Source organism: Tinamus guttatus, unplaced genomic scaffold, assembly GCF_059628265.1.
Source record: "Tinamus guttatus ecotype Peru unplaced genomic scaffold, ASM5962826v1 Tinamus_guttatus_pri_ptg000240l, whole genome shotgun sequence".
Taxonomy (NCBI): domain Eukaryota; kingdom Metazoa; phylum Chordata; class Aves; order Tinamiformes; family Tinamidae; genus Tinamus; species Tinamus guttatus.
This window is the reverse complement of record NW_028288774.1, coordinates 14619858-14634720: the sequence shown is the minus strand read 5'-3', so window position 1 is coordinate 14634720 and position 14863 is coordinate 14619858. Positions and strand designations below refer to the sequence as shown.

Below are 14863 nucleotides of genomic sequence, written 5' to 3'. Positions count from 1 at the left end.
TGAACCTACCGTACCTAGCAACTCTCATAAGTCACAGAGCCTAAAATAAGAATTAAATGAGGACCACTGCAAAATCATAATGGGGTATTTGCGACTTGTGGAGCAGAACTCCTAGCATGATGTTACATACCCTGTTGTCACCTGCGCTTTTCCCCTCCACCCGCAAGGCTCCCCTGCCTCTGGGCAGCGCGGATACGTACGCAGGCTCAGGGCGCTGCTGTCCTCGCTGTCGTTCCCGTCGCAGAGCTCTGGCGAGTGCGGCGCGCCGGACCCACCCTGCTCTCCATTGTGCGCGGGTCGAGGCAGCTTCCCCGGCAAGGTCTGGTATTTGCTGCCTTTCACAAGTGGCTTATTCTGTTTTTAAGAGGCAGAGGAAACCAGATCACTCAAAGCATTTGTAGTCCAGTATGTAATACTCGTTCAAGAGTTGAGAGAACTTGTTGAAGATTTCTATTTGGAGCTTATGGTTAAAAATTATACCACCCTCTGTACGTTCCTTTTACAGATCATTCAATTTGAGCAGAATGGGCAGCTGACACCATGTTTCCATGATGCACACCTTACTCTTTACATAGGTAGATTAAAATTTACACGTAAATTTGAAGGTTTTGAACCTGACAATTACCTGCCAAACTATGCATTTCAGAGATGTATTTGTCTCTGGTTTTGGTACCTTATCAAGTTGCCATTACAAAAGTCACACTGGTATCCATCAACATTGAATCACAAAACATCTCCCCACAACTGGCAAAAATACAGAAATATAGAGGCTTTTCTGGAGAGGTAATGAACCTGCAGCTCCAGTTGGCATTTGTGGGAGTAATATACATTCAGTTTGATGATACTGGTGTTCGTTTCAACATTTTCAGAAAGAAGCTTATGTAGGAGAATAACGTACTGAAAATATGCAAAACATACTCGGTACCCAGAAACACAGAGCATATGCCTACTTAGTAACCCCATTTTAACAAAGCTATTTTGAAGTATTTAGATCAAGCTTTTCTATGACAAGATGACACATAAAACATTTAAAGAAGTCTCCACAGCTTTGTCTTGTTCTTATTTCAAGGCCAAAATAGATCTTTGTAACCATATAATCTGAAAATCAGAGTCCAGATTCATTGATTTTGGGGACTGTGCCCCGCTCTCTATCCTATTTAGAGGAGTGCAGAAGTATATCCTGTCTTTTTCAAAATAAACAAACATGTGGAGAACCAATCCAATCCACTGATTGCAATCATACAAGATGACCATTTTCTTTCTCTTTCAAAGTGGACCCACTTTGGCTTCCAGCCTTACATACTCAGAAAACTTTTCGATAATAAAAAATTCCCTCTCAAATCTTCCCCCCGCCCCTTACTTGAAGTTTGTCAGTACATGAACATTTTAAAGAGAAAACAGATAGGAAGTGAGGAGAGTCATACCATCACAGCATATCACATCAGATAAAGGTTAAACGAGTTTACGGTTAATATACCTCTTGTTCTACAACAGGCTGTACTGGATTTCCGTCTACATACTATGGAGTTGCAGGGAAGGTAATTTCAAAATTATATGGAAAAAAGTAACAGACAAATGTTAGTATTAACATATGTACAGAGAACGTCAAATTTAGCCCGATTTCTATGACAGTGATGCTACTTAATGCATTGACAGTATATTACAAGGTCTGTTATCTCCTCATTTCATTTTAATAAAATAGTCAACAAATGGGCCTGTGTTCAAACCACTTTATAAAATTTAGGTGCTATTTAGGTTCTGTTGAGAGCTAAGGGATTTTGCTATTTTTAGGCTTATAATAGTCCCATTAAATTTACTTCGACTTGAGAATATGACTTTTTAAAATCATGGAAGCAAAATGCTAGCATATGGCATTAAAAAAGAACATAGGTAACATCTGAAATCCCAGAAAACATTGTGTTGGAAATGAAATGATAAAAATGTCAATATGGCTAGATCAGAGACGCTTATTTATTTATTTATTTTTTAAAGTTATGGCCACTTCATATTTAGCCAATAAGTCATATATAAGTAAGGCTATTTATCTCACTAGGAAGCCTCACAGCTAATTCCACATTTAAATGCTGTGCTGACTCGTTACAGTGATGTTTCTGTTTCTTGTTCCTCTGTGATCTCCAATCTGAGAGATCCAGCAGATTTACAGCCAAAATATGTAAGCACATCTCATCACATCATAGACACAGACAAAAGATTTTGAATATGGCACAAGAAAATTTAGTATGTAAAACATTTAAGTATTTTAACAAGAAGAAAACAGACCTTCATAAATTCCACATACAGTGATATTTGTTAGTTATTAATTTGTCATATGTATTACCACACTAAAATGAGAGCAACATTAGTTTCAAACTTGGATGCTGTCATCTTCAGAAGTTTAACAGCAAATTTAAGAAAATTTAAAGAACTAGAATAACCAAATTACTACAGAATATTATTACACTTATATCCTCTCCAGATGGCATTAATCATTATTTGCTACATTTCTCTTGCATTGTTTTTCCTTCTCTTTTAGTTGAAAAGCTGAGTTTGAAGGCATATACATGTGGATGTGTCAAATTGTTTGTTTTAAGCTTGGATATTGGATGAAAAATGAGCTATTATATCATTAGGGTTTTTTTTTCCATGAGCATTTAGTGGTGGTAAAATTCACTAAATCTAGAACAGAAAGAGTATTTATATTTGATATTTATCTCAGTCTTGTAATTAAACCTCAGAAATCTAAATAGATATAAACCAACCTTTTCCAGGGATTCACTCTGCAACTCTTCTAGACTACTTGACTTTTTTTTCTGGGGAACCCTTAAAATAAAGAGCAACAGGCCAAAGCAACAAAAATTAATGAGATAACACCTTTGCATACACCACAGTGGTATCATATGATACTCGTATATAATCACGCAATGTCTGTATGTAACAGAAACGTCATAACTGGGAAAAAAACTTTTTTTTTCCTGTTTTAACAAGGTACTGAGCCTCATAGTACTGGGAACTGCAATAGACCAAGTGAGAAAGAGCAAGAAGACATGCTTTGATCAGCAGTGAAAAGCAACAAGGTCCTGTGTTTAGTTTTAAACATTACAGAGTATTAATGATTTTTCAGGAAGCTCTTAACCAAGCAAATGTAGACATCAGTAACTCTTGGAGAACAGTACACAACAGTTAAAGGCTTTTAAAACATGAAAAATGGAAGGAAAAAACAGAAGTATCCAAAAATGCCTGACTATATCCTTTTCCTTTCAAGTGAAGTTATTCATTCTTACCTATTTCTGTTTTCCAAAGATTCTTCTTGTGGAGAGATTAGATTAGTTGAAGATACTGGAATGCTTCCACTTCAAATCAGAATGAAATACATTGTTGTAAGTACTACAATACATGTTTCCTCTGATCTATAAAATTGCCCATTCATTCTTGTAATTCAAACCTTACAACTATGTGCTGTAAAGTTCACATGACAAATACTCATTCTGCAACTACCCAAAAGTTCTTGCCAAGCTAAAAACAGGCATAACTAGATGTCAACATATAAACAGATTAAATAAAATAGATTTAGGATAATCTCCATGAGAAACATGAAACAAAAGTCTTGCCTGATTTCCATAGCTTTGTGAGGCACTGGAGATAGCACAGCCAGTGACAGTTCTCCTGACGAGACCTATGTAAAATAAAAGCTTTGAGCCTGTAGCTGTAGCGGCTGAATCTGAAATAAGTCTATCAAGCCCGTATTGACAGGCACAAAAATTCTTTTAGGGCAAAACCCTTTTCCACATTTCCTTTGCTACTACAGGGAAGCCAATACAGACAGATCACCTTATAGTGGACCTTGTTTCTAAAACATCTTTACTACGTACCTCTGTTTTAAACAGTTCTCCCTGAGCATTAATCAAAAGATTCCACTTCCTTAAAGTTGTCTCAACTTCCTCTTCACCGACACCAGAGACAACTCTTTCTGTTGCACCTGCGAGCATTAGAGATTAGAAGTAGCATAAAATAATGTTTAGAATCACATCCAAACAGTTTATATAACTTTGCTCTCTAAATTTCACTTCCACCTTCATCTAATGCTTCTGGTTTAGCAGCCTTTTGGTACCTGTCTGCTCAACATTCCCCCTTAGGGCTCTGATTCACCACCAGACTGATTTACAGGGGAACAACATATTCCAGTTGTCCACCCTGCTGTTGCGTGTAGCTGAGCTGCTGAAGAAACAGCTTCTGAGCTGCTGTGATTTATAGTTTGATGTTCGAGGCAAGTTCCACTTGGTAGCACTGGCTTCCTCGCCGTGTTTCACTTGATGAGAAGTTTGGGGAGTGTGCTTGTTGGACATCATCTGAACCATGGTGCAGCTTCCCAGGCTTGGTTCCCGGCTGCCCACCACAGAGCGCCTCGGCGCGCAAGGAGCTGCGGCGGCAGCGTCTCCCAAGGGCCGATGTGCGGCTGCACGAGCACAGTAGCAGGCTCATCAGCCGTCCTTCCTTAATGACATCGTCTAGGACAACATATAGCCCCAAAACTATGTTCCAAGGAGGGATCTACTATTAACTGGCAAACAAAACATTTTTAGGTTAAGACTGATGCACCTGAGCAGAAGATTCAGTCACAGAAGTCTCCTGGAACAGGAATGGTGGAGCTAAATCTGCAGATGGATCTTTGCCTTTTTTGATATTGTTGTTATTGATCACAGCAGAAGGTACCAAAACTAAACATCTACAAGTTACAGACAACAATGCACAACCTGCTCAAGGCATACTGTAGCTTTCTTTATATATATGAAAAAAATGTATGCTTCCCCTCATTACTCAGATACATATTTAAGCATAATGTAATATATATTATTGCACACATCCATTTAAAGAACAAAAAGAACTTGAAGCATGCACAGTGTTTAAGAGACCTGATAGGAGAAAAGTATTCACCAACATGTTTTACCATGAGCTGCAATCATTATCTCCTTGACCTTCCTGTACTGGCTGAGCAGTATCGTTAGCTCCTCTATCCGACGGTCCTGGGAAAGGCATTAAAGGAAACCATATTTAAATGTCCTACGTCTTTAATTTGCAGAAACACAGTGTCACACATGCATTTCTGTGATTTTGGCCTGTTCGTCCGGAAAGCAGGATCAGAACTTTTACATGCCTCATTAAAAAACTTTTGGGGGCTTTTATTTCTCTTTAAAATCCTGGCCTCCTTCTCCCAGGAGATGGAAGTCTGATTCAAAGGGCTTCTTGGCCTACCTTTTTTAGCACAGTCTGAACTAGGGGTGTCAATGCACTTCAGATTAAGTTTGGAAGATGAAAAGCCGCTTAACCAAGCCTTAGGGATCTTTTCAATACCAGCAAGAGATCCGTCAAATTCCAGCCCCGGCTTTCTCTTCCCTCTGGAATTACCTGTTTACTATGTTTGCAGCAGGGTTAGTAGTTTCAGCTGCCACTTGCCATTTAAAAATCAACATTCTGTCACAATCTCATGGAATAACCCCCAAATCAGAGCGAAGGCCTGTTGTTCAGCTCATTACAGAGATTCATGACTACTGTTTTGTGCTTACTAGATAGAGAAGAGATTATTTTCTCACCTTTTCTTCATTTGCAGCCAGCAATGTTTCCATTCCTATCTTCAAGCGCTGAACTTCCTGATCTAAAAACATTTTTACAATGCTATAAAAAAATACACTTACTGTATTTAGTCTAAATGATCTGTTTTGTGATCTTTTGTGTTCTTATAAATAACCCAAACCATTTCAGTAGCACAGTAGATAAATATAATTTAATAATGTAGCGCCTTTTAAAATAAAGCTTTTCAAAAACAGAATGATTAAAAGTTTCATACGACACCAACATGCTGTTTTTGCTTACAAAAGATTGCATAATCCCATTTTATACTCCAAAAGGAAAGTATACTAAAAAGGAAAATAGAAGAGTGAAGCTTATTTTGCAAAAGATGAGAGGAAACATTTAAGGAAATAATTTTTAGCACCATTGAAATTGCCTTCCACTTGGAAAAGATGTCCAGTTTATGGGAAGTAGTTCAAAAATATTTATAAAACTTGAAGATTAAAATAACAAAAACTTGTCTGACATTCTCTAGTAAGGAAAATTTATAAACTATTTTTCATAAAAAAATGAGTATGAAAAATTTTTGTCATGCACAACATAGTATTACTGGAGAGATTCAGAGATTATTCAGGAATGTTGTAGTCAAAACACCACTTTAAAAATTATTTCTAAAAAATTACGTCTTTGTTGGTCGTGTCATCCTAACATTGCTAAGTGAAATATTTCATTTGCTTTCTACCTACTGCTCTTATTAAGTCCTCCAGTACCAAATCTAAATTGGATCTAGGAGACAAAGGAGACAAAACCTAACCCTGTAGACCCACAGCAGCTGTCACTCAGGGAATCCATATTTTAGAATTAGACATTAAATCAGACCCATTTGTTTCACAAAGGACTATGAAAAACAGATGTAACAGGCATGAAGTCAGACAGGAAGAAGAGAATTATTACTGCGAAAAAAATGGTTTAAAAGCTGAACATACAATGTCATCTCTAAATAGTTTGCAGAAACTGTAATTATTTTATTCTGGTTAGTATTCTGAAAAATATTTCATAATTATTACATTTTAAAACAAGTAAATTAATTTTGCAAACATTTATCTTCCAAAAAAAAAAAAAAAGAAAAAAGAAAAAAAAAAGAAAAGAAAAGAAAAGAAAAGAAAAAGAACATTCAGTAACACAGTAACACAAGGCATGCACAGACACAGCCAAATCAAGAACTAAAGCCAGCAGACAGTGGGCAAGCAATTGGAAGATTTTTAAGAAGCCATTAAAATCACAGTCCTACTAATTTCTATTCAGAAGTTTTAGACTTCAAAAAGAAATGGTGTTGAGGCATTTTAAAATATATTTAAAGCAAAATTTATTCACAATATTTGTAAGAACATCAAATTTTTATTCAGCTCCTTTTTCAATTTTATTGCACCAATTAAAAAAAAAAAAGAAAAAGAAAAGAAAAAAGAGCCCAGACCTTTTCTTCCAAGGAAAGAGGCTTTCAATTAACATAATCTTTGCAGCTAGTGTGTGGGCTTTGCACACATCAAGTAAAAAAGGTAAAGGTTAACTCTTGGCCCCGTTAACCTTGACCATGTCCCTTTGAAGTCCAACCATCTGATTTGTAAACCTGATATTTTTTTCTGAAGTGAAATCTCACTAAGCAGGGCAAGTAGCTGTGTGCTTGCTGCAAGCCATGGAAGCGGCGTCTCATGTATAGGCTCCATGTAGACAGCCAAATGTAAACAGACATAGAAGTATTGCTGCAGAATGCGCTCTAGTGATTGTGGGTGTGAAAGGGACAGGGAGGCAAAGCCAAAAGTGAATCGCAAGGCTTACGTTTTTCTTTTAGCCTTCTCCTATAAACTTCCTCTACGATGGTAAGTGGTGAGAGTCAAAGTTGGTAGAAAAAGCACAAATTAGATAAAGTTTGCAACTTAATTAGAATAGGCATTCAAGCATACTAGAAACATCTTAACATTTTTCTATGTTATCTCTCGAAGACCACTAAAATCTGAGGAGTGGGACATTTTTGGAGGGACACTGTTGCTACTGCATGTTGTTGCCATTGCAATACAGTCTAAGCAGTTTCCTTAAAAGTTCCCTGAGGATCCACAAGGTTTGATTCTTCTCCCACTGAAATCAAGAAGAGATTTTTCCCTCTCTTCAGTCTGAACAGGGATAGACACACTACTAGGAAGCTGAAAGTTGCTGAGCTCTTGATTTATTATCATACAACTATTTTTCTCTTGAAATACTATAAATCGTGTGATAATCCAATAGAAAATACACAAGTGTATTAGTAGCAGAGTCCAAAATACTGTTGTTAGAGGAACTAATTTTCTAGCAAGACATGCAGTATTCCACATGCAGAAGCTCTGCTGCTGAGTGAAATTAGCACTACGTAAATGTTAGTGCTTACTTGAAAGGACTCTCACTTCTTCACAACAAACAACAGTCCACATACAGACTGTTTTGGAAAGGGACATCTGCCTTTATTCTCGGAAGGAGACGTGTAGTGAGTGCTGAGAGATGGGCAGCACAATGCACCTGAAGCCCTCTCTCACAAAAGCACTCTGCACATTAACCAAATTAATCCACCAAAGACATTAGTGCAGGTAGGCTGATGCACCACCCTAGTTCTATACATTAACAAGTCAGCATCATAGAACACAACATATAATATCATATGGCTCACAACCTAGTAGTTGACAGAAGCTCTAGGTGGTCAGTATTGGACAGAACCGGTTATTACTGGCCGAGATCAAAGGGCATGGCCTTATCTGTCATTAACCTTTAATTGCATAGATTTAAAATAGAAATCCAGGATATAGCCCTGAATGAAGGGAAGGCATCCATCAGCAAGTAACTTTTAGAATGTTTGAATACTCAAACATTATGCAGAGGTTCTTTTATGACAATTTTGTTCTTAAAAATAGTAATTATGAAGATTTTTAAAAGAAAATTTGAAGGTATACACAAAAAATATGTTTCCAGGAAACACTCAAATGAGTCTTTCAAATTATAAGGAAATTCCCTGAAGAAAAGCTTTCACTGACCTTTGGATATCTCATTATCTGCTCTATCAGAAAAATAAATAGGTCTGCACCATTCTTCCTTCCTGAATAAATTCTGTAAGGTCACATTTTGTATCTCCTTATTTTACTTTGAAATACCGAGCCAGAGTGAAGTAAAATAGGTGAGGGTTTTAATTTCCCTCCGCTTACCTTTCTCTGCAACTTCATGATGTGATGACATCCTGGAGAGCTGACTCTGCAAGCGCTCGATTTCTGCATCTTTGAGCGCTAGCTGTTCTTGAAGCTGAGCGATCTCGGCCTGCAAGAGAACACAACAAATTCAGTTTAGAGTCACTGCCAATTCTCTCTCCTTCCCTAAGGACTGGGGGAAAGGAAACACTTTCAAGTGACGTCCCATTCCTCATTCAGGACATTTTCTAAACACTATAACCTGTTACAGAAGCTCACTTTTCTCCCCCCCGCCCCCATGCAGTTAGCTCCTGGGGAAGAGCTTGTGTGAAAGGTTAAATTTTTAACAATTCATGTACATAAACTGATGGGAAACTCTCAAAACGGCAATGCTGGCCATATATAATGCATACTACAGGGAAACTCCTGAATCCTGCTCCAAAGCCACTGAAAGATAGCAAAGCTTTTTTTTTTTTTTTTAAAGATATCTTGTTTTTTAATTCTAGTTACAACTTATTAATGTATTTGAGAATCTATCAATGCTGCCCCGTCTTTGCAGCAGCCTGACAGGTCTGTTCTTCCTCACACGCATCAGATCCATTAGGTGACAAATATGAGAGAAGCAAAGGATGGCTCAGAAAGCAATATTCCATAATGGAACAGAAGTCAGTGGTTACATGTGCTTGTTGGAATTTGTGCTGCCTCCAGAGCAGGATTAAATCTCATACATTAAGGGCCTCAGGAACACAGAAGGGTGGGGGAAAAAAAAAAAAAAAAAAAAAGATTTCTGTGATTGTCTGACATGAGACACTCATCTTTGTCTTTATCTCAGAAAGCCTGGCAGCAGCACCCAGCTTTACTGAGGTAATAACTTGATTCGGATTTTCCTCAGAGCATTAAAGCCTTATGCCTTTCCATTCTGTTTTTCTCCCAGCAAAAGCAAAGCAGCAAAATTGCAATTCCTTGCAGTTAAATGAAAACAAAAGCACAAGCATGTGACCAGCTTCTCAAAATATTAAAATCAACAGGGGGAATATCCCAACACACCAAACTTGATCTGGACAGGGAAAAAATGACCTATTTGTTGTACACAGACCCACATTTTGACCAGCAAGCAGGCAGCTGGATGGCAGCAAAGGATCACCACGCTGTCTGAAATTCCCTGTGGAATAGAACAATGTGCTTTGTTGCAGCCCAGAAGGGCTCCTACACTTCCCACTGACTAATGTGCTTTTTATATCCAGTCATGGAAATATTCCAATCTCTCATCTAAGAAGCTGGAGCAACAAGAAGACAAAGCTGCAGACCTCTTAATACCAGATTTGGGTTTGTCTCCTCTGGTCTCTTTGATCTTACTGCTCTCTTAAGTACCCTTTTCTTTCATTTCTCATTCCTGACATCTTTACAATTATTTTTCTTTCTCCTCTCTTCCCCTGCACATGTATTCCTTTCTGCTCCCATATTTTCTCTGACTGGTTTATTATTTTCCTTTCTTATTTTCCTCCTCCTACACTTCTCAATCTTTGTCTCTCTTGGCGGCTGGCCACACACTGTTTAGTAAAATATTTTCCCAAAAACTATTCAATGTCATCACTTCAGAAAGAAAATATTTTGTTGAACATAGAAGATATTATCATAATCAAATAAAAAAGAGAAGATTTCAATATTCATCTGAGAATTCTCCAAAAATGCTCATGCAAATAAATATCTATCTGTCACTTCTGGATGAGGGTATCTAAAAAAAAAAACAAAACAAAACAAAAAAAAAACCCCACTAAACTCAGTTTAATAACTTGAAATGTTTTTTCCAAGTCCAAGCCACAGTTCAAAAAAAACAGTCACTGATACACTGATACAGATGGTAGCAAATATATGGTGCAGGAAGGGAATATGACTGCATCACAAAAGTGAACCTCTAACAGGGAAGATTACTAAGGCATTTCTAAATCTAATGGGAAAAGTGCTAAAAAATTCAAACGAGGATAAAGTGCAACTGTTTAACAATGTCCAACCCTTGAAATCAATTTTTACAAAAAATGATGCATTATTTCAAATGTTGAGTATCTCCAGATGAAGATCTGACAGCTTTCCAGGAGCTGTTAAGGTCAGTTTAGGGGAAGACAGGTATGGCTGTTGATATATATTAAGTCAAAGTAGTGATCTAGTAGTGCATTTTGGCCTTAGTGTCTATTAAAATAAATTCCAAACACTCCACCAGCTTTGCATGCCTCTTCCTTACAATGATTTTCAGCCTGGAAACCTTATTCCATAGAGACTTGTCACCATTACAGAAACGAAGGACAGAAAACCTTCGAAAGAGGCCTCTCCTCAGAACAGCTCTTAGTTCTAAGTCCCAATGGTTCTTTTAAAGGTACAAGTTTGGAAACTGCAGGGAAGGGCACAAAAGGCACAAAAGAGAAGGTACAAAAACTTTAAGCCAAGATACTCATTATACAGATGATTCAAGAAAACCTGATTCATCGTTGCCAATGAAACAAGAGAATTATAAGAAAAGTAAACACTGATGAGACGTGTGCCTATCCCTTTCCAGCCAAAATAAGTCTGTCATTAGTAAATACCAAATATTCTGCTTACTTTGGTTGCTTTCAATTTCCACTCATATTGATTCCTTTCATTTTCCAGTTCTTCTACTTTAATTCTGAGATGTCTAAGTTCTTGTAGCAAATTCTGCAAAGGAAGAACAGCTAAATGTAAGATTGCTCAGGTAAATAATAATTTTCTGTAGTCTCAAATTAAAAATCATGCACAGACCATGCAGTAATAAGCACTGAACCATCTGCATAAAAAATTGTAGTGCTACATAGACAAAAGATATTTTTATTTCAGAGACTATTGTAAGAAATATTTTCTCGAACTCTCTACCTGAAACTATGAGCAAATTTCTACACCAAACAAGATGACCCTGGTGAAGTCATGAGCCTCTGTAGAAACGAGCTAAGAAGTCCAAAACAGTCAGCCACATGTAGTATGAACTGTTCTCTCCAAAGAGGTATTTAATCTACTTATCTAAGAAAAATAACACTCAGAATAAAGAATATTTAACACGTTACAAGCATTCAGTACCATACATTTGTAGTCCTATTTGACTGAGTACAGTATGCTACTTTTGACACTGATGTTGGGCACTTTCCAGATTGAGGTGATGCAGTGTTGAGCTCCAGGGCTCTTAATATTTCTCTGTCCCTTCCTCTGAAAGTTCTCTCTTGCCTTTCCCTTGTCCCTTCCCTTGACTGAATCACATCTTAAAGCTCATTCTTGAGGCTGTCAGTGTTAAAACCTTGATATAACTCTGACAAGACCAAATGTCTTGAAATGAACTCTCGATTACAGTAATTTGGAAGTGCAACCTATTTCTAGGTTCCCATTTAGTATCATACACATTAAGCAACCATACTCATATCTTGGATTAAATTAATTTTTATCATAGATGACTCCCAGATTTGACTTTTAGATTATTTTGTCAATATGTAGCCTGTACGGTAGTCTAATAGGTCACTCATCACTTCCACACAGAGGTAAGCTCAGAAGCAATAGCGCTATGTTCACAAGAGACATCGTCTTTATACCCAAATGAGATATTTTTGTAAAATAAATCTATGAGAAAAACTAGTGAAAAAGAAAAAAAATCACAATATAAGCATGTTAGTTGTAGAATCAGCTCCAAGGATCCACATTTTAATTAAAGGGCGGCAGCAACTAAAGTGAACAATTAAAAAGCAGGACTTTCTCAAACATATAGTTTCATTTCCCCCTCCAGTTGATTTTAAAAGCTTATGCACAGCTTTTGCTTTGATATGTGGCATATTTTTGAACAGATAAAAGTGAAGATTTGTAGTGTAAGTTCAAAAATATTTTTCCCCACAACTGCTTATGTCCGAGAATTAAAAAAGGCAATTTTTAATTTTTAAATTGTACACATAGATTATACTTATTATGGCTCCAGTGATTTTATCATAATGAAAAGAGAGAATATATTCCATATGTTTTTTAGATATTTTTTCCCTCATAGTCTTACCTGAAACTGTATTCTATACCTGTGCCAAACTTTTAAGATCTTCAAGAATTAAATATTGAGAAGATCGGTTAGAAGATAGGATGCACTATAATGCACATCTAGGATGACATTACACCGAGAAAAATTACCAAATCATGCTGCAGATCAAACAAACAAACAAAAAAAATACAGCTAAAAAAGTACACTTGTGACCTAAAAATAAAGTCACATAAAAGCTGAGAGATGCAATAGTTCTTAGAGATATTTGTGCTTTAGCAGTCAATGGTGACCAAATCTGTGCCATCTGTCCCAGTGTTGGGATTTTTTACTTTGTATTTTTTATAATCACTATTATAACCACCATATAACACTACTACTAACAAAAGCCCCCAAGATTAATGGTAACAATTCACACTGCAGTCCTGGTTAGCAGAATTTAGTTTCCGTAAAAGAAGAGGCAATGCACAGGCTCTGCCAAGGGCACTTCTCGTACATCACATCCAGAGCAGTTCTTCTGGCTGAGGGTCTCTACCACTGATCTTGGACTAGCTTGAGGACCATTAGGTGTCAAGTCAGCTGTCCTATCTTGAGATTTTCTTTCTTGGATTCTACTATTAATTTCCAGCTGCAGTCTACACATCTGCTCCTGTAGCTCACTGATCAGGTTCACTACTGACTGAAAACATGGGGAGGAAAGAGAGACGGATGAGAAGAAAAACAAAGACAAGCAGCAAAGGAGGTATTTCTACAGTTGCATCCCAAAGGAGGGCATGAAGCACAGCACAGGTAAGCTATAACGAGACGAATAACGTTTCCCTTCTGCTGAAGGGCATGTGAATGGGTATGAACATGGAGTGCTGCACAGCGCTGCAGTTTCACCACTATGGAGTCCATGTTCCACAGTAATTTCTGATTCTCATACCAATGTGAAGATCAGAGTTTGCTGCATGTTTTAGTGACTTATCCAGCCTAGGGCAGATATCGGGAAAACCTGGAATATAATTTGTAACATTGGCTGAAAGGCAGATTCCTGAAATGGACTTGGTTACATTAATTTATGCAGCCAAATCATCTACTAGGAAAACATTGCCAAGTGCTCAGTTACCGCCATACCCACTTTGTCTTATAAACATAATTTATCAGTAAAGTAATTGTGTCCCCAGGTTTATCAAGGGTCAGAAAAATACTACATAATGTAGCTTGCTATTTTGCTATATCCAGCTGGTCAGCATCAGGACATAAATAAACAGTTATGCAACATTTGTAAGAGAAGTCAAAAGAGTATCATAGAAGAAAAGTAATGACCTCTAAGTGCACTGATATGCTGGCCAGCTTCGCTGAAACAGTGATACACAAAATATTGCAGTTATGGAAAGCCACCACCAAATACAAATATTGAAGTCTATATGTCACTTCACTTTAACTCCCTCTTTGAGCAGCAAATAGTCCTCGGTATATTCTCAAAGATTATAAATTTGGAGGGTCCTTCTCTTAATGTTCATATATATATATATTGACAAAATACGCTTGGTGACTTTTCACTTTTCCTAAGTGAAATAAATTTGACGAGATCAATGCACTTTTCAAAGAAGTTAAAAAGTTACCAATGGAGAGAACAACAGAAAGCAGGGCACGACTCTCTGTTTCATCATTACAGTTATAGTCCTGTGGTCTCAATTCTCTGATGCTTCAGTAATCTCAAAATTGGCTATTGCCTGTGCTAGGGAACAGCCATTTCTTAACACAAGGACAGGATTTACAGTATTATTTACATTATTATTATCACAAGGAAGTACTTAACAGAGCCAATCTTGGACTGCAGCAGCTTCCACAGACAACCTTCATCATTCACAAACATCCCCCTTGGAAAGCATCCACAGGAGTGAGCTGCAGGAGTTTCACCTCAGTTCTCATGGGCATCGTGCGTAAGGTGAAATTTGGAACAGCAGTGGCATTGCCTCTGTGCATCAGCTCTGCCATCCCCAGTCTTTTATTGGCTGACACGTTTTGCCAAGGCTGACTGCTAAGAAAAGGTGCTTTCCTTCAGCATCGGCTCACCTAGGTGAAGCTACATCCTTCC

General features: G+C 37.4%; 1 protein-coding gene across 1 annotated transcript in view; it reads right to left on the bottom strand.

Annotated features, from left to right (window-relative positions):
- PPFIBP2 (PPFIB scaffold protein 2) overlaps positions 1–14863 on the bottom strand; it is a 66588-nt gene that overhangs the window by 9078 nt on the left and 42647 nt on the right. The window contains exons 6-16 of the mRNA XM_088525907.1: positions 11364–11456; positions 8790–8898; positions 7402–7434; positions 5589–5650; positions 4946–5021; positions 3870–3976; positions 3609–3673; positions 3282–3350; positions 2760–2820; positions 1478–1519; positions 201–354 (exon numbers count right to left, since the gene is read on the bottom strand). Of these exons, the coding sequence (XP_088382033.1) occupies positions 201–354; positions 1478–1519; positions 2760–2820; positions 3282–3350; positions 3609–3673; positions 3870–3976; positions 4946–5021; positions 5589–5650; positions 7402–7434; positions 8790–8898; positions 11364–11456 (871 nt within the window). The remainder of the gene's footprint in view (positions 1–200; positions 355–1477; positions 1520–2759; positions 2821–3281; positions 3351–3608; positions 3674–3869; positions 3977–4945; positions 5022–5588; positions 5651–7401; positions 7435–8789; positions 8899–11363; positions 11457–14863) is intronic.